The sequence below is a fragment of the Balaenoptera ricei genome, chromosome 16 (assembly GCF_028023285.1).
Source record: "Balaenoptera ricei isolate mBalRic1 chromosome 16, mBalRic1.hap2, whole genome shotgun sequence".
Classification (NCBI taxonomy): domain Eukaryota; kingdom Metazoa; phylum Chordata; class Mammalia; order Artiodactyla; family Balaenopteridae; genus Balaenoptera; species Balaenoptera ricei.
This window is the reverse complement of record NC_082654.1, coordinates 34,608,317-34,627,464: the sequence shown is the minus strand read 5'-3', so window position 1 is coordinate 34,627,464 and position 19,148 is coordinate 34,608,317. Positions and strand designations below refer to the sequence as shown.

The window sequence follows — 19,148 nt, the reverse complement described above, 5'->3', positions numbered from 1 at the left end:
ATTGTTTTGGTGGGGAGGTGAGAGAAGAGAATAGTCAGGGATGATTTCAAGGTTTTTTTGCCTGAACAACTAGAATAATGGAGTTTACTAAGATGAGGGAAGGCTGTGGGAGGACCAGGGTTTGGGGAAGAAGATAGGAATTCATTTTGGACATATTTGAGATGCTTATCAGATATCCAGTTGGAGTGATGCATGAGTTTGAAGTTCAAGGGAGAGGTCAGGCCTAGAACTATAAATTTGGGAGGTGTCAGAGTGTTTATGGAATTTAAAACTCCAAGTCTAGGTGAGATCTAGAGACAGTATAGGTAGAAAAGAGAAGATATCCAAGATCAGAGCCTAGTTCTAGCTTAGCTCTTGAAGGCCCAAGTTCTTAATGATTGCAACCTTATATTGCTGTGTCTAGTGTTATAATAGGTACTCACTAAAAATCTGCCACATGGAGGCTGCCCTCAAGAAGCTTATGGTCTTTGTGGAGAAACACAATATATGACATATACTTGAAACATTTAAGTTACAATGTAAAGAAATATTTGTATATAACGTGTTAGAGTGAGCAGACTGACTTTTCATCTGTCCTACAGATGAAAAGATTACTTGGCATGGAAATGATTGAAAAAGGCCTGCTGGAGGAAATGGGACTTGAACTGAACCTCAAACCATGGGCAACAGATGGGGGTGCACATTTTTGGGAGGTCCCCAAGACTGCTTTCAGGTTCAGTATGGTCCAGTGGTTAAAACTCTGTGCTCCCAACTCAGGGAGTCCGGGTTTGATCCCTGGTTGGGGAACTAAGATCCCACATACCGCAACTAAGCCTGTGCGCCGCAACTAGAGAAGCCCGCGCACCGCAACGAAAACCCAGTGCAGCCTAAATAAATAAATAAAATAATAATAATTTAAAAAAAGATACAGATTAAAATTAACAACAGGAGAAGACACATCAGGCAGGATCTAGGAGAGTTCCAGCAGGGAGCTTCCAATTGTCCTTTCCTACTGGAGTCATGTGGACAGCACTTATTTACCCCAGCAATGATGCATGGTAACAGTCATGGAGTATTACTAACCAGGGAAGCTCTCCCAAGCCATGGTGTCTTTTACTGGGGGTTGGTCCCATAGTCACGGCTGACTGCCTGAGTTGTTGACCTTAATCTTCAGCCCCTCCAGAGCTCATACCATGTGGCCCCATGCCCCCATCAACTGTAAATCACATTGTAAGTCACATTGTTAGCTTAGACTATTTGGCATTGACCAAGGCGCCCAAGTAAACAAAGGCATCTATCAGGCAGGACATTCCAAAGGCTAACTGCCCAGGAGTTGGGGGCAAGGGCCAAACCTTTTTTTGGGCAAGGTTAATCCTTTCCTGCATGGTGGATGGGGAAGTCCCTCAATGTGGAGACAGCAGGAGCTAAGATACAGTAGGAGTGCAAACATCATGTTTAGAGAACATTGGGGTGATTGCAATATGGCCTTGTACTTGGGAATATGAACTCTGGAGCCAGATTACCAGGATTCATATCCCATATTCATGTTCGTTCCACAACTAGCAACTAGCTGTCACTTGCTAGTTGTGGAATTTATGACAGTTACATAATCTGTAACTTATCTGTAAATTAGCAAGGGTAATAACAATACTACGTTACAGGCTTGTTATGAGGATTAAAGAGTTAATATGTAAAGCAGTCAGAATATGTCCTGACACAGTAAATGCTGTAGAAATCAGGAGTTTGTTCATTCATTCCTTCATCATTCACTTAGTGATTCTTTTTTGAGCACTAGTATGTTGAAGACTCATCTCCTGAGTCTCAGACTTTTATTTCCAGATGCCTAGTGATGTATCTAGAGGGCTTGTGGCTCTTTAAATATTAACATGTTCAAAAAGAAATTAAGTATTTTCCACCCAAATTATTTCTGTTAATGTCAGTACTATCAACCTAGTTTGTTTGTTCAGAGATTTTATTTTAAGATATCAGCTCTTGCAGAGATTAGGCTTAATAAAGAGTAAATTTTGGTGAACTGGGAAGTTAATGTTACCTTTCTTTTTGTATATATACAGGTCTGTGTATGATGACCAACCAAATGCACACAAGAAGTTTATGGAAAAGTTAGATGCTTGTATCCGTAATCATGACAAGGAAATTGAAAAGATGTGTAATTTTCATCATCAGGGTTTTGTAGATGCTATTACAGAACTCCTTAAAGTAAGGACTAATGCAGAAAAACTGAAGGTAAGGAATAGTTAAAATTCTATTTACCTTTGCTCTCAAATTACTCAAGTATTAGTTTATAGTGCATATTTACAAATCATTATTAAATGCACTATTTTTAACAAGTGGATTAGTGTACATATTTGGGAATGCTCCAATAATACAGTTGTCATGCTAATGACAGGAGTAATCTCTCTTTTTTTTTGTAAACCAAGTAATGCATTGACTTAACAGGATTTCTTTCCATGCAGGGAATTGAACTCTAAAAATTCACACAATGAAAGGCCTCATTTGGAGTTTTAGAGCTCTAAAGTGACAATTAGTACAATATTGATAAAAAACTATCTTCTGAAAACTTGTAAAAACTTACTATAAATGATTGTGTTCTCAAAATTATTTAATAATAGTGAAACTGTTTTTTGGTTTTTTTTCTTAGTTTAATAGCAATGTGTAGTTTTCTTAAGGAAAGTTGGTCTACATTTTCTGCCACACAGCAAAAACAGTATTTATTAAATGAGACCTGGATTTGTTCTGTCAGAATACAAAATATTTAGTTATAAGAATTGTCCTATTTATCTTTCTTTACATTTGGAGAGCTTAGCAGCCAGAACGACCCTGGTTCACCAGAGGTTATGATTAGAAAACCATTATATAAAGGATATTCAGATAACAAGAGACCAAATACAGCATCAATGAGGTCACTGAGCATCTTTGTTCAGAAATTAATGAGATTTTTAATAAACCAGAATGTGCTTCCTTACTATGATGACCTAATGAGTCACTTAATATGTGGGAAAATTTGAGGTTGAGCTTTGCCTGCACCTGCAGCATTAAAATGTTGCTGTGGATTGAGATTTCCGTGTTTGATGTTAATCAACCACCCAGTGTTTGCATTCAGCAAAGTATGAATGTTTAATTACCATAAAATGCAATCACCATTTCCTACAGACAGTGAATGGCACATAGACCTCATTGAAGTTATCAAAAAGGGACCAGTGGTCAACTGGGTCAGTGATTTGAATTGTTTTACAGACTTAGGGAAGCAAGTAAAGTTCAAAAATCTAGATTAAATTTGAGAAGTTTGCCACAGAATCTGTTAAAAAGAACTGTCATAAGTAATTGAAGTTAACAAAAGCCCTTTTCAATCAAAAGTTCAAGTTCAAGCTGTAGAGTTAATTTGAATTTGCATTTCTTTGTTCTAAGTTTCTCATGAAGCATGATCTGATTACAAGGGTGAGCAGTTACATCAGGGCAGTTTTATGCGTATTTGTCTAACTAAGGTGAAATTATTTTTAAGGTGCAAGTTACTGATACCAACCGAAGATTTCAAGATGCTGGAAAGGAGGTGAGAAAATGATACATTTTTTTGTGTATTCAATATGTGGATGCAATTTAACTGTTCATTTTAAAATATGGACATTTCTTCTTTTTAAGGTGATAGTCCAAACAGAAGATATTATTCGATGTAGAATTCAGCAGAGGAATATTACAACTGTAGTAGAAAAATTGCAGTTATGCCTTCCAGGTAAGTTAAACTTGTCTATAATGTAACGTTCAGCTTGGTGAAATTGTAATTTAATGGTAGTGTATAGTCATTATTCATTATAGGTATTACAGATTACTTGGTGATTGTCCCCCCCCCCCAAAGCCCATGGTATTCTTTCTTATCTATTTTATTCCCTGAATTTTCATGGTTTTCCTCCTTATTATAAGGCCCCTATTTGATGATCTGTCACATCAGTCTCCTAGAACAACCTCTACCTTTCCATTTCCTTTCTGCCTAGTTTGCCTTTTGTCCCTCCCCAACCCACCCCCTGCCTTTTTTCCCCTCAGAATACTTTCCCATGGAGAGAGTGTCTTTTGATTACATTTTCTTTCATTTTCCTAATTTGCCTAATTTTTTTACCTTTAATTTTCCATTCTTTTCTTTTTGTCCCTTAAGCAGGTTTGTCTTTGGTCACAATTTCATTTTGCTAATAAGAAAACATCCAAAAGTGCTAGATCTTTTCCCTTTTTCGGTCTTGCCTTTCCTCTTATATTTTGGGAAGACTGACTTTTTAGGTTTCTGAGTTTCTGGTGTCTCTGTTAGGGCTCACATATTACTGGGACATCAAATAAATTCTGAAGAAACTAACCAGTACTTTCTTTACCTGGATATGCCCTGTTCAAACAAAAGGAAACAGGTATATGACATCCTTTTTTAATATAGTAAGCTAAATCTCAGTGTCCCATTTTTTAACTTATTTATTTTTTTTTGGAAGGAACCCAAACCTCCATATCCAGGACAATAGAATAAGGTGCTTTGTATAATATTTATATAATGTAAATTTAGCTTAGACTACAAATTATATAAACTGTTAGCATATTTTATTAGCTAAAAAAATTGTTTTCTGACTTGTGAGAATAAAGCTTTTCTTTTTTGTTTTAGAGTCACTGAAATTCTGCTCATCTTAATTTCTAATGGACCAGGGATATGTGCACATTAACTTTGAGTAAATAAAATGTCTGCTTATTATGTTAGGTTTTAGGGTTGAGAAACCTATTTCCTTATAGTAATGCTTAATAATACCTCTTTGTCACCATCAGATACACTGAAATAGTCATGAACACAGCCTCTAGGTTTGAATGCTTTGTCCCTGAATGGTAATAAGCCTAAAAAATTGGGTACTGATGGAATAAGAAAGAGTAAATTCAGCTTATTCAACCCTAGTGGGCTATTTGAAATAGAGAAATAAAGGGAAGTAGAAGTTAGGTTTTTTTTTTACTGCTACTGTCTTTGCTCTCAAGGCTGGACAGCAAATCTGAGTTCATGTCAACATTGTGTTCTTAATAGCCACATCGAGAACTACCTCCTTTCCTCCATCTATCCTTCTATCTAATTATACACTCATACATACTTTTTTGTGTCAGGCATTATGGTAGATATTGGAAATATAAAGTTGAAAATGATACAGTCCCAGCTCTGAAGGGTCCCACCATCTAATGTGAATAAAGACAAGTAAGCCATTACTGTACAACTGCCTAACTCCTCCTTAGATTAAGAGGAGTATGAGAGGATATAAGAAGTCACAGGGTAAACAATGCATTTTCCTGGTGTATTAGTTAATTATTTTTGAGGAAAGCATTATTTTTATATGAAAACAATATGGAAATAATATAAGGTAGATGTGAAATTTACATGAATTGTTGAGCTAAAGCAGGAGACTTCAAAGAAAGTTTATACTTGTAGCAGCAGTTTTTTAGTCTCTTTCCTAGGTTATGTGTTCACTGTAACGCTTTGGTTGGAAAATGTGAGATATATTGCATTGCAGTAAAGGGACTTTGATAGAGATATACATAGGGTCTGCAGAGTTAGGGCTGGTTCATTATAGCCACCATTGCAGTTTTTATGGTTTTTCAGGCAGTTAAACAATATCTTTTGTGAACCTGAAGCCCCCTAGGGAGTAGCCATAAGACTGTAAAAAATCTGAAAAAAAAATGTGTCTATCTCTCTTGTCTAGGAAAATGTGAGCTGACTTGATGATCTAACAGTAATTTACCTACTTTATACTTTGAAATTTTACTAAGGATGAATGGTAATCTACATCATTGCATTAAAACCTTTTTGGTGGCAGTGTGTCTTCTTGCTGAAGCTTATAACAATTTTATTGAATAATTGTATTTCTGAACCTTCGATGGAAATGATAAAACAAATATAGATACTTTGCTATGTTTATTTATGCCTTTATTATAATTTACTCTCCGCTGTAAACTTTTGAGTTTTTTCTTTCTCTGTGCGTTCGGTGTAAAATTTTGTTTAGTGAGCTATAACACAGTTGCGTTATTTTATTTGGTATATTGAATCAAAATGAATTAATCTCACTGTTGCTCAACTTTCTCTCTCAAATAACTAAAATCCAAACTTCCACTTCCACTTCCACTGCAGGAAGAGATATTAGTAAGTTTCTGATTAGGATAATTGTTACTAGGTTGATGTCTCAGTTATAGGTGTCAGCATGTACAAGTATTCCCAGTTCAATATAATGTATTAACTTATATAACATAATGTTCAATATATATAGAAATTAAAATGTTTTCATTTAATTGAAGTATAAAATTTTATTTGAAAATATAAGCCTAAATCAAGGCACAGAGAAAATTACCGAATTTATATGTTCTTCCCTGCTTTAATTATTTTCATCTCTCAAAATTTTTTTTTATTTTGAAAGCTAAAATAAGTTATATTTTTTAATGCAGTGCTGGAAATGTACAGTAAGTTGAAAGAACAGATGAGTGCAAAAAGGTGAGTTGTTTTCTTTCCTAATTGTTTTTAATAAGAGTTTTTTTTCCTATTACTGAGAGCATAGATGAAATTACTGTAAATTACAGTGAATCATCTGAAGTTTTGCTTTTCTGTGTTTAACTATTCTTTGTTAATGCAATTTGCCCATCAGGATCATTCAATAAAGCAGTCCTTAGCCATTTATTTGTGGATCCTTGTCCTTTGTAATTGATATCAGAGATTGATAATATTGATGAAGAACAAATAGACAACTGAACAGGAATGAAAAAATATTGATTAACTTAACAACACGTTAGCATTGCATACAGTCAAAGGCTAAGTGTGTACTTTGTGAAAGCAAAGTGTGGGTAGTTACATTTTGACAATCTGGGCTAGTGTAGTTCATGTTCTCTTTTATAATACACATGAATACATGACAGATGAAAGATAAAGTAATTTAAAGTAGTTTATGAATTGCTGTAGGAGCATTAGATGTAATTATGTTTAAAATGTTTTAAAGATGAACAATTTTAAATTACGTAGAAAAGTTAGAATGAGATGTGCTTGAAATAGGGAAATAATCATTTCTTGTTTATTAATAACTGCTTAATTATCACATTGCAGTATATGCAAATCTATACTCAGATTTGTGTATGTCCTGCTTCATAGTGCTTTACATTGAATTTTATTGGTCTTTACCAATTGGTAGTAATTAGGATGATTTTGTTCCGTCCTAATACATGAGCCATAATCTGTTCTGAAAGAGTCTTTTATTTTATGTGTATATTATAAATTTATTGTATTTTATCTATCAAAGTTGTGCATCCTCATATTTTAAATACAATAACAGTTAATAGTTATGTGTGTTAGTGGCAAAAAAAAAAACCAGACATCACCTTCCCTTTTTGCCATTCACCATTCCTCCTTCCTAGGGGCAAAAACCTTTACCTCTTTTAAGAAATTATTTTGGTATTTACATTTATGTCATTAAATAACTAACTTTTACTATTACATCTCTATTTTCAAGCTTGGGGCATTATATATTTCTTCAGATATTTCATAATCTAATATTTATATCTAAATTTACCCAGTTGTCCCCCAAATGTCTTATATCTTCTTTTCCTTCCTGAAATATTGGTTAGTATGTATTTTTTTGTCCCTGTAATCTAGAATAGTCTTTCCACTTTTCTTTGTTTTTCATGAAAAACAAAGAAAAGGTTAGTTGTCTTGTAGACCAGGGCATTTTGGATTTGTTTGATCATTCTCTCATGATTAGATGCAGGTTACATGTTTTTGGCATGAGTACAACATAAGTGGTATTGTGTATGACATCAGAAGGTATATGCTATCAGATTATCTCTAGGTTATCCTAAATTTGATCATTTGCTTAAGGGGATGGCTATCAGATTTCTTAAGAAAAGGTATATTTTTCTCTTTGCAATTAATAAGTAATCTGGGGGGGGTGATATTTTGAGTCTTGTTTCTTGACAATCTTTCACCCAGTGGTTTTAGGATTTTTATTTTAGTCACTTATCACATTGGGGTTACAAAATGGTGATTTTTATACTTCTTTCATTCCTTTAACATTTATTAGCTGGCTTTTTTATGTAAAGAACTTTTCCTCTTTTTAGCTCTTTGTTTTTCTGATTATCACTATGGACTCACAGACTTTTAAAAAATAAATGAGTTATAATCTGTAATTCTCTTTATTCTTTTTGATGCACAAATTGTCCCCAGTTTGGCTAGGGGAACCCCTTAAGCCAGTTCCTGTGTCCTCATTTGTCTTTGAGTGCTTTCTTGCTTATCATACAATGAGTAAGATGTTCCAGACTCATGTTGTACTTTTCTTGCCCTAGATCTGGAGCCATCCTCCAAAGTACAGCTCCTTTTAGTGAGTAATGGTATTTAGAAACTAAGATCTGCATCTGCATGCTAGGTAGGCTTATTATATAACACACACACACACACACACACACACATACACACACACACACACACACACTCTATCTTTCATGCCCTCCAGCTTCCACGTTTGCCATTGAGAAGTTTGAAGTCATTCTGATTTCTCATCCATAGTTTGTGACCCACGTTTTCTCTCTTTTAGATTCTTCTCTTTGTCATCTGTGGTCTGTAATTTCCTGGTGTGAGCTTTGATGTGGGTGGGTCTGTTTACTTCCATTGTGCTGGGTACTTAGTGAACCTACTTTTTTTTTTAAGTGAAAGTGAGTTTATTTAAAAAATTTTTTTTAGTTTTATAAATTATTTATTTATGGCTGCGTTGGGTCTTCATTTCTGTGCACGGGCTTCCTCTAGTTGCGGTGAGTGGGGGCTGCCCTTCGTTGCGGTGTGCGGGCTTCTCATTGTGGTGGCTTCTTTTGTTGCGGAGCACAGGCTGTAGGCACGCGGGCTTCAGCAGTTGTGGCATGTGGGCTCAGTAGTTGTGGCTCGTGGGCTCTACAGTGCAGGCTCAGTAGTCGTGGCACATGGGCTCAGTTGCTCCCTGGCATGTGGGATCTTCCTGGACCAGGGATCCAACCCGTGTCCCCTGCATTGGCAGGCGGACTCTTAACCACTGCACCACCAGGGAAGTCCCTCTTTTTCTTCTTTAAAAAAATTATTTTTTGTCACACAGATATCAGGGTTTTAAGTCAGCTTGGATGTACCAAGGTCTCTGTTAGTCCAGTGGTTGGGACTCGGAGCTCCCACTGCAGGAGCTTCTTCCCAACCCCGGGCTCGTGAACCAAGATCCTGCAAGCCCTGTGGGGTGGCCAAAAAAAAAAAAAAAAAAACACAATAACAAAGTAAAAAATAAAATTAGACTAGGAAACTAACAGATATGTTAGAAAGAATGTAAAAATAAAAATATAGTTGAATCAACAACCGGAAGGTACATCAGTACCACAATAGTAAGAGGAGGAGGGGAAAAGGAAAAAAAAAAAGGGGGGGAGCGAGGCCTTGTATGTGGAGGGCGGGGCCTAAGCAAGGGCGATGTTCGGGCGGTGGGTGGGGCCAATGCTCAGGACCCACAGGGCTGGAAAAGGCCCTGGGGGCTGTGGGGGGGTGGGGCTTAGGCTCAAGGAACAGAAGGTTCCCAGGCGTGCCCCCCACCCCTGGTCTCAGAGGGCGGGGGACCTCACCTGGGAGCCCAGCAGACTTCCTGGGCTCCAGTGGTCGGGGCAAACACCCTCCTCTCCTCTCCTGCTCCTCCGTGCCGGAGGGCCCCTCCCACCTGCCTCTCCTGATCTCCCCAGCCTCCCTCCTATGCCCCCAGGACCTGCGCGGCCTGGATGGGGCTTTGGAGGTGGGGGTACAGGCTTGGGAGCTCAGCAGGCTCCCCAGGCCCAGTGGGCCATGCATCGCCCTCAGCTCCTCTCCCGCTCCTCCTGGAGAGTCCCTCCCACCTGCCTCTCCTGATCTCCGCAGCCTCAGGGGCGCCGATCCTGTCTGGCCTCCACTTCTCCTCCCCCCTCAGTCCCCCTACCTCCAACTGGTTCACTCCCATCTCCTTGGGCGTCACAGTCCCGCACCAGTGGCTGGCAGGCGCCCTCGTTGTGGGGAGACGCTAACTCCACGTCTTTCCACACCGCCATCTTCACCAATGCTTTTATGAGTAATAGGCATTCAAAAAATATTTTTTGAATTGAAAAAAAATTACTCTATTAATGGCTTTTTAAATGGTTGTTGTGACACAATATTATTTCTAATTGCCTTGAAGAGTGTAAAATTTTCCAAAAAATTTTTCTTAAAATATATTTTACTATAATTTGATTTAAACCTGTGCTGTGTACTTTTTTGATGGTAGGGGATGTAGATGGGAGAGATATGAAATCATATATCAAATAACTAAATATTCTAATTAAAAATTTTGGAACTATTATACATATATACATTTAAGGCATTGTGATGACTATGATAATGCTTGTGATGTTATAGATTTAGATGAAATGAAGTAAAGAAGTTGTTTGTTAGTGAATTTTCATCCTGCAACTTTTTCATATGGTTTATAGTTTGTGCTTAGTAAATAGAAATAAATGTTAATTTTATTTATTTTATTTTTACTATAACAATATCCTTTTTGTTGGGAGTGTTGGAGTGATTATTTGGACTTACTTGTAAAATAAATGTAATAAGAACTTTTTATAGAGTGTTCTTTTTAACTTCTCACAGGTATTATTCTGCTCTAAAAACTATGGAACAATTAGAGAATGTGTATTTTCCCCGGGTTAGTCAATACCGGTTTTGTCAGCTAATGATAGAAAATCTTCCTAAGCTCCGTGAAGATATTAAAGAAATCTCCATGTCTGATCTCAAAGACTTTTTGGAAAGCATTCGCAAACATTCTGACAAAATAGGTGAAACAGCAATGAAACAGGTGAGACTAAAAAGTAGAATTTTATTTATTTATTGAAGTATAATCGATTTACAGTGCTGTGCCAATCTTTGCTGTACAGCAAAGTGACTCAGTTTTACACATACAGACATTCTTAAAAAGGAGACTTTTAATTTAATGTTAGTTAATAATCTAGGTTATAGAATATACCCAGAGTTTACATTTTTAATTACATAAAATACTTGTTTTTGTTTAGTTTTAACCTTTTCTTAGCTTTCCTTATTCTTGTTTAGAATGGATTTCATCAGCATTTCTTCTTTGGTTTGCAGTTATTCCTTATTTAATTAAGTAAAGTTTATCTAACTTGATTCACCAACTGATCTCTCAGCAATCTTCCCCATGTATGTAGTATCACATTAACTTTTTTCAGCAGTCAAATTTGGTATAAAATTAGCTAAAAAGTGGCAGCCACAGAGGCAAGTGGGAGCCCTTTTATGCTAAGGTTATAAATTGTTCTCTTTTTAAAGCAAATTGAAAGTATTATCTTTGAATTAACTCCTACAGCTCAGTAACAAAAAGGCAAACAATGGGAAAATATTTGGCAGTTATAAAATTAATGTACCTACCTTTTGAGTCAGCAGTTCCTCTCCTAGGTATTTACCAATGAGAAATGAAAACGCATCCTCACGATGCTCGATGCTCAGCAGCTTTGTTCACAACTAGCCAAAAACTGGAAACAAGCCAAATGGACATCAAAAGGAGACTGGATACACAAATTGTGCTATACTCATGCAATAGAATATTACTTAGCAATAAGAAGGAATGAATTTCTGATATGTCTAACAACACATATGAATCTCCCAGACATTATGCTGAGATACAGAAGCTGGACACAGAAAAGCACACACTTATATCTATTTGCATGCAATTCTAAGGCAGGCAAAACTAATTTAAGGTTAAAAAAAAAAAAAATCAACACAGTAGCTGCCTCTGGGTGGGGAGATTGCCTGGGAAGGGACACAAGGGAACTTTCTGGGGAGATGGAAATGTTCTATACCATGACAAAGTATATCCGCTTGTCAAAATTGTATAGTTAAGATCTGTATATTTTAATTATGCAAGTCTTATCTGAAAAAAAATTGTAAACAATGCATGGGGTGTTTGTGGAGTGTGTAGGTAAAGACATAGATGAAAGAAGGATGTATAAATATTGTTGAAGATAGGTGATGTGAACTTGAGAGTTCATTATATTAATCTGTTTACTTTGTATTTGAAATTTTCAGTAATAAAAGGTTTTAAAATTATTTAAATGAATTAAAACTTATGAGTTCGCTGTTAAAACCCCCCAATAATCACAATGTCATAGAAATAAAACTATGTTCATCATGCTTTCTAACTCCTGATTTTTTCTCAAGTATTACAAACTACTTTAGAGAAGCTTAAAATTTTTAATTAATTATTTATTTATTTGGTTGCGCCAGGTCTTAGTTGCGGTAGGTGGGCTCCTTAGCTGCGGCTCCAGGGCTCCTTAGTTGCGGTAGGTGGGCTCCTTAGTTGTGGCATGCGAACTCTTAGTTGCGGCATGCATGTGGGATCTAGTTCCCTGACTACGGATTGAACCTGGGCTGCCTGCATTGGGAGAGCGGAGTCTTATCCACTGTGCCACCTGGGAAGTCCCTCTTTTCTTTTTTTTAAAATTGAAGTGTTGTTGGTTTACAGTGTTGTGTTTCTGGTTTACAGCAAAATGATTCAGTTATACGTATATATATTCTTTTTCATGTTTTTTTTCCATTATGGTTTATTACAGGATATTGAATACAGTTCCCTGTGCTAAACAGTAGGACCTTGTTGTTTATCTATATTATATATAGTAGCTTGTATCTGCTAATCCCAAACTCCTAATTTATCCCTCCCCCACCCCCATTCCCCTTTGGTTACTCTAAATTTGTTTTCTGTGTTTATGAGTCTGTTTCTGTTTTGTAAATAAATTCATTTGTATCATATTTTATATTCCACTTATAAGTGATGTCGTATGGTATTTGTCTCTTTATTTTCTTCACTTAGTATGATAATCTCTAGGTCCATCCATGTTGCTGCAAATAGCATTAATTCATTCTTTTTATGGCTGAGTAGTACTCCATTATATATATATACACCACATCTTCTTTATCCCTTCATCTGTTGATGTACATTTAGGTTGCTTCCATGTCTTTGCTATCATAAATAGTGCTGCTTTGAACATTGGGGTGCATGTATCTTTTCGAATTAGAGTTTTCTCTGGATATGGCCCAGGAATGGGATTGCTGGATGTTATGGCAACTCTATTTTTAGTTTTTTAAGGAACCTCCATACTTTTTTTTCCATAGTGGGTGTATCAATTTACATTCCCACCAACAGTGTAGGAGGGTTCCCTTTTCTCTACACCCTCTCCAGCATTTATCATTTGTAGACTTTTTAATGATGGCCATTCTGACTGGTGTGAGGTGATACCTCACTGTAGTTTTGATTTGCATTTCTCTAATAATTAACAATGTTGAGCATCTTTTCATGTGCCTGTTGGCCATCTGTATGTCTTCTTTGGAGAAATGTCTGTTTAGGTCTTCTGGCCATTTTTTGATTAGGTTGTCTTTTCATTTTTCTAATTAAAGAAATGTGTCTGTATCAGATTATTGCCACAGCAGAGGAAATTTTTTTTTAAACTTTATTTATTTATTTATTTATTTTTGGTTGTGTTGGGTCTTCGTTTCTGTGCGAGGGCTTTCTCTAGTTGCGGAAAGTGAGGGCCACTCCTCATCGCGGTGTGCGGGCCTCTCACTGTCGCGGCCTCTCTTGTTGTGGAGCACAGGCTCCAGACGCGCAGGCTCAGTAATTGTGGCTCACGGGCCCAGCTGCTCCGCGGCATGTGGGATCTTCCCAGACCAGGGCTCGAACCCGTGTCCCCTGCATTAGCAGGCAGACTCTCAACCACTGCGCCACCAGGGAAGCCCAGCAGAGGAAATTAAAATTCAGTATATGAAGTTTCTTCCTATTTTAACTTTTAAAGGATTGCCTATAAATCAGATAATCTCCATTATATTTCTATTAATTGTCTCAGCTTTACACAGTATTATATTCTATGTTAATTTGCCTTGTTTAATAGATTATTTTACTTTGAGGATGTATTGAAAATTCTTTACCAGGATGAATTTACTTTAAAAAATGAAAACTATGTACAATAATGTAGGACTTGTGAGGATATACAATAATGTTTTTTAAAAGTTGTCTCATTTTTAAAAAAATTTGTAGTTAAGTGTTTCTTACCTGTAGATGGACTATAGCAGATTTTCTTTTCTTTCTTTCCTTTTTTTTTTACTTTTCTCATTGTTTTATTATTATTTTTTAAATTTTTATTTTTTTATTGAAGTATAGTTGATGTACAATGTTATATAAGTTACAGGTGTACAATATAGTGATTCACAATTTTTAAAGGTTATACTTCATTTATAGTTACTTTAAAGTATTGGCTCTAGTCCACATGTTGTACAATATATCCTTGTAGCTTATTTTATACCTAATAGTTTGTACCTCTTAATCTCATACCCCTATATTGCCCCTCCCTCTTCCCTCTCCCCGCTGGTAACCACTAGTTTGTTCTCTGTATCTGTGAATCTGCTTCTTTTTTGTTATATTCACTAGTTTGTTGTATTTTTTAGATTCTACGTATAAGAGGTATCGTACAGTATTTGTCTTTCTCTGAATTCTTTTACATAGCATAATGCCCTCCAAGTCCATTCATGTTGCTGCAAATGGCAAAATTTCATTATTTTTTATGGTTGAGTAGTATTCCATTGTGTGTGTGTGTGTGTGTGTGTGTGTGTGTGTGCGCCTGCGCATCTATATCTCACATCTTCTTTATCCATTCATCTGTGTATTGGACACTTAGGTTACTTTCATATCTTGGCAATTGTAAATAATGCTGCTATGAACATTGGGGTTTATGTATCATTTCTAATTAGTGTTTTTGTTTTTGCTTTTGGATGTATACCCAGGAGTGGAATTGCTGGATCATAGGGTAGCTCTATTTTTAGTTTTTTGAGAAACCTCCATACTATTTTCCACAGCAGATGCACCAGTTTACATTCCCATCAACAGTTTACAAGGGTTTCCTTTTCTCCATATAGCAGATTTGATTTTCAAATTATTTTGATAGTTATCTCTTGTTAGGATTAGTTAAATACTTGGTTGACAAAAATTCTTTTTTTGTTGTTTTTTTTTGTTTTTTGGCTGTGCTGAGTAGCTTGTGGGATCTTAGTTCCCTGACCAGGGATCAAACCCAGGCCCTGGTAGTGAGAGCACTGAGTCTTAACCACTGGACCTCCAGGGAATTCCCCAAAATATCTTTATTTGCTGTAAATAAGAAGAAGCTACTAAGCAGAATTTAAACCACACTTTTTGCCTCTCTTTTCTATGAAAGCTAGGCCTGGGGCTATTTTCCCTACCATTGGGATGGTGGGAATATGGTTAGTTGTGGGTGGTGTTATAGGAACAGAAATAGTAGAAGTATAGGCCAGTGAGTTAGAGTTTGAACATCACATTAGTAGCCTGGAAAAAATAAATATTAAGAAAGTGTAAGAGAGTAAGATTTGAAGCCAAGTTCAGGAAAAGAATCCAGAGATTCTGAATCTAGATAATACGGTTATTCCAGAGAACTGTATAGGTTAAGATAGCCCCGGTAGAACCAAAAGATTGGATATTAACTCACTGTTAAGCTAGAATAAAGTGTGGGATTTCATAGTTTTCCTCTGAAGAGATCATCTTTCTCCTCCACTGTTGACACTTCAGCACTTCAAGATGCTCACAGGACTGCTGGTACATTTTATGCTAAAATGGGAGTCAGAGGAGCAATTGGTTCTTCCCATAGCACCTCCCATTATTCTCAGGATCTTAAGTCTTCCTGAGTGATTGCCTCTGATCAGTGAATGTTCTTCCCCACTGGTGAGCTCTTCAACTTTATGTTCTTGCCTTCAGTATCTTGCCTTCTTGTTTTCAGTACTCTTTCTCCTACATCTGGACAAGGAATTCTGTGTATGCCATGGGGATAAAAAACAATCACATGGAAGATTTTTCAGTGTGAAGATGTGAACAGTAGTTTAAAGTTCATGTTCCATTATACATTTTAATTAAGAGTTTCATTATTAAACTTATTCTCTCTGACCTGTTTTTCGTAGACTGGTTTTGGACTTTTTCTACCTAGGCAGTCCACCAAATCATGGGCTCTAGGACTTAAGGTTTATGAGAATTTCCTGCTGGGCAGGAATAGACTCTTCCTGGTTCACCACTATTTTTTTTTTTTTTTTTGTATAAACAATCAAGCTCCCTACCTCTGCAACCAAAAGACAGATGTTTTATACAGAAGCCTTTCCTAATCATCTGTCTATAGGGATTTTTTCCTTACAATTTTTCCTTTAGAAGGTGTCTCCCACGAAACTGAGAGGTTAGAGAGCTTTCTTATGATGGAACAACTAGAGTCCTTAAGATCTGATAAGAAAATTTGTGTTTTGTTCAATTTTGGTTTCCCTTCTTGCACCCATTTAATATCTTGTGGTTTTTTTGAGCATTGGAAGCCTTCTGGAGTCTCTCATAAAGTGTCAGAATCACAGTTTGGTTCTGGAATCTCCTTAGGTGACATAAATGGAAACCTTGTACTTTGCTAAGTAGCTCCCTCCCTTGGAGGTTCTCTGTATCTTGTGTTTAATTCTATGATCTCATGTCCCATTTATGGATTTGCTTGTTATATATTCACTCGAATGTCCTATAGGCACTTCAAACCTAGCATTTCTGAAAGTAACCTCATTATCTTCTCACTAAATCTGTGTTTTCTGTATTTCCTGTCTCAGATAGTAGTATCTCCTATTTTCACAAGCCAGAAACTGGGGAGTACTTTAGACTTTTCAGGAGTATTTATACTCTAAGTAGTTTGTTACAAAGTCCTACTTAGTAACTATCAATTTTACTTCTAAATATCTGTAGATTCTGTATCCTCTGCTGTACATACCCAGACTGTTGTTATATCAAATTAAGTATTCTCCTTATCTCTAGTCTTTTCTCCTTTTGCTTATTATCCTAAAATTCAAGTATAACCACATCACTCACTCTTCAGTGATTCCCAGTTACTCTTTACCTAAGTTCACATTCCTCAGCATGAAACAAAAGCCTCATCTCTGGATACTCCCTGTGTGCTACAGAAGTACACATCTCGTAAATTTTTGACTACACTGGTTGTTTCCTCTACCTAGAATGCCTTCCATTCTTCTAAATTTTCCAGTCTGATGAATTGCTGCTTTTTTTCCCCCCAAAAGCTGACTTAAGTATCACTTCATCTGTAAAATCTACCTTCCTCTGTCTCACTACTGCTAGCAAGAGATGGTCTCTTCCTCCTCAGTGCATATGTCTGTTGTACTTTTCACACTACATTATAATTGCATATTTTGTGTTTTTAACTGGACAGTGAGTTTTTAAAGTGAGGGGATATATCCTATTTATTTTTACCTTCCTGAGATCTAGCACTGTGCCTAGCATGAGATGCACAAAAAGGTTTTTTTTGAAGGAATTTAGAGCTGAGCTTTAGCTTCTCTAAGGAGAATTTTTAAAATAAAAGGCAGACTTGCATTTGTAGTGTTTTTTTTTTTTCCTCATTCTAATGTGATAGATGAATCCACTATGAGTAGTCTGATGCTTAATTTGTCATTGAATACCTAAAGTTCATAGTCTCAGTTAACATTTTCATATTATATCCCCTGGCACACATTTTAATAGTGTTCTTTAGGGGAAAACGGGACTAAATGGTCAAATAAGTTTTGGAAACCTGGGTTAAATAAAGTTAAGCATATTTCTTATGAATTGTAAATCCCCTGGAAGGGAGGTAAAGTATGTAATATTTATCTTACTTATTTGAGCATAGAACCCTTTTTTCAAGGAGTATCTATTGATAATGTGTGAAATGTTAGTTTTGTACATAACACTGTTTGGAAGCAGTGTTCTAAATAAATGTTTTTTTACTCTGAAAACCAAAAAATCATAGACAAAATAAGTTTGGGCACAGAGGGAGAAAGGGGATTCTGATTTTTTTTCCAGTGAGTAGGTTAATAATGGTAATGGAGGAGAAAGGATAATGATTTTCTTAAGCACAAGCCTCTGGAGCCAGCCTTAAGGTCTAGGTGAGGGCAGAGCTAGATTTCTGTGATTTGCATGGTCTGATTACCTGGGATTAGAAAGGTCTGATTGGCAGTAGTGTATTCCTCAGAGAAAATTCACCCTAAAGAGGCAGTGGGTAAACTTTCTACATGCTAACAGAACAGAGTAGCTACAATCTGACCTATCACAACAGAGGGAATGTTCCACTAATATGCATTATGTAAGGAAATTAAAATCCTGGAATTAAGCCTATGTTTTTTTCAATCTCTGATAATGAAGTTCTCATAGTGAAGTATCACTAAAATGCGTAAAAAAAAAAATAAGGCTTCTCAACTTATTCATCTGTATAAATGTTCATTTTTGTCAATAATTAAGTCAGTTGTGGGATAACAGCTTCTGCATTCCTAGTCTTCACAAGCTGTGGTCATTTTCTGTGGAAAATAAAATAAGCTTGCAACTTGATACCATGGTTCCTTCTGTGAGGTTAGTAGACATTTTTCTCTACGAATAATCCATTGGAGTTAAGGCAGCATATTTTATGTATGTTCCTGTATGTATCATATCTTTTAAATTTTTCTAGTGTTTTTAAATTAATGTATTTGGTTTTCCTCTTAAAAAAAAATTAGTGGTAATTGTTTTGTAAAACCTTGACAGTGCTCCAAACCAAAGGTCATTAAAATAATTGAATCATTGTTTGACCTGAATCACTCAAAGGAAGAGGAGTATACTCATTGGTAATTGATATAAAGCTTAACTCTAGGATGCGAAACAAAGTCTAAATAATGGAACTATTAGACATAGACTTTAATATTAATTAATTAATATTGGCATGGCCAGAAAGTTCATTCGGGTTTTTCCTTACGATGTTATGGAAAAACCCGAACGAACTTTTTGACCAACCCGATGTATTCAAGGAATTATAAGACAAGATTGAGAATTTGGAGATCATTGGAAACCATAAAGCAAATCATCTGGAGATTCTAAAACTGAAAATACATTAACAAATTAAGAACTCATCGTATAGGAGGCAGAACATATTAGATACAGCTGAAGAAAGAATTAATGAACCAGAAGATAGGTCAGAGGAAAATATCCAAATTGCAGCTCAGAAAGACAAAAGAATGGAAAGTACAGGAAAGAGATTAGAGACATATGGGGTAAGGTGAAAAGGTTTAATGTGTA

At 36.2% G+C, this 19,148-nt stretch overlaps 1 protein-coding gene across 7 annotated transcripts in view; it reads left to right on the top strand.

The window, feature by feature from the left end:
* Positions 1 to 19,148, top strand: part of EXOC6 (exocyst complex component 6) — a 208,275-nt gene that overhangs the window by 48,520 nt on the left and 140,607 nt on the right. For all 7 annotated transcript variants that reach the window (XM_059899894.1, XM_059899897.1, XM_059899896.1 and 4 more), the window contains exons 2-6: positions 2,052 to 2,223; positions 3,500 to 3,547; positions 3,637 to 3,727; positions 6,439 to 6,484; positions 10,631 to 10,835. In XM_059899894.1, coding sequence (XP_059755877.1) covers positions 2,052 to 2,223; positions 3,500 to 3,547; positions 3,637 to 3,727; positions 6,439 to 6,484; positions 10,631 to 10,835 — 562 coding nt within the window. The remainder of the gene's footprint in view (positions 1 to 2,051; positions 2,224 to 3,499; positions 3,548 to 3,636; positions 3,728 to 6,438; positions 6,485 to 10,630; positions 10,836 to 19,148) is intronic.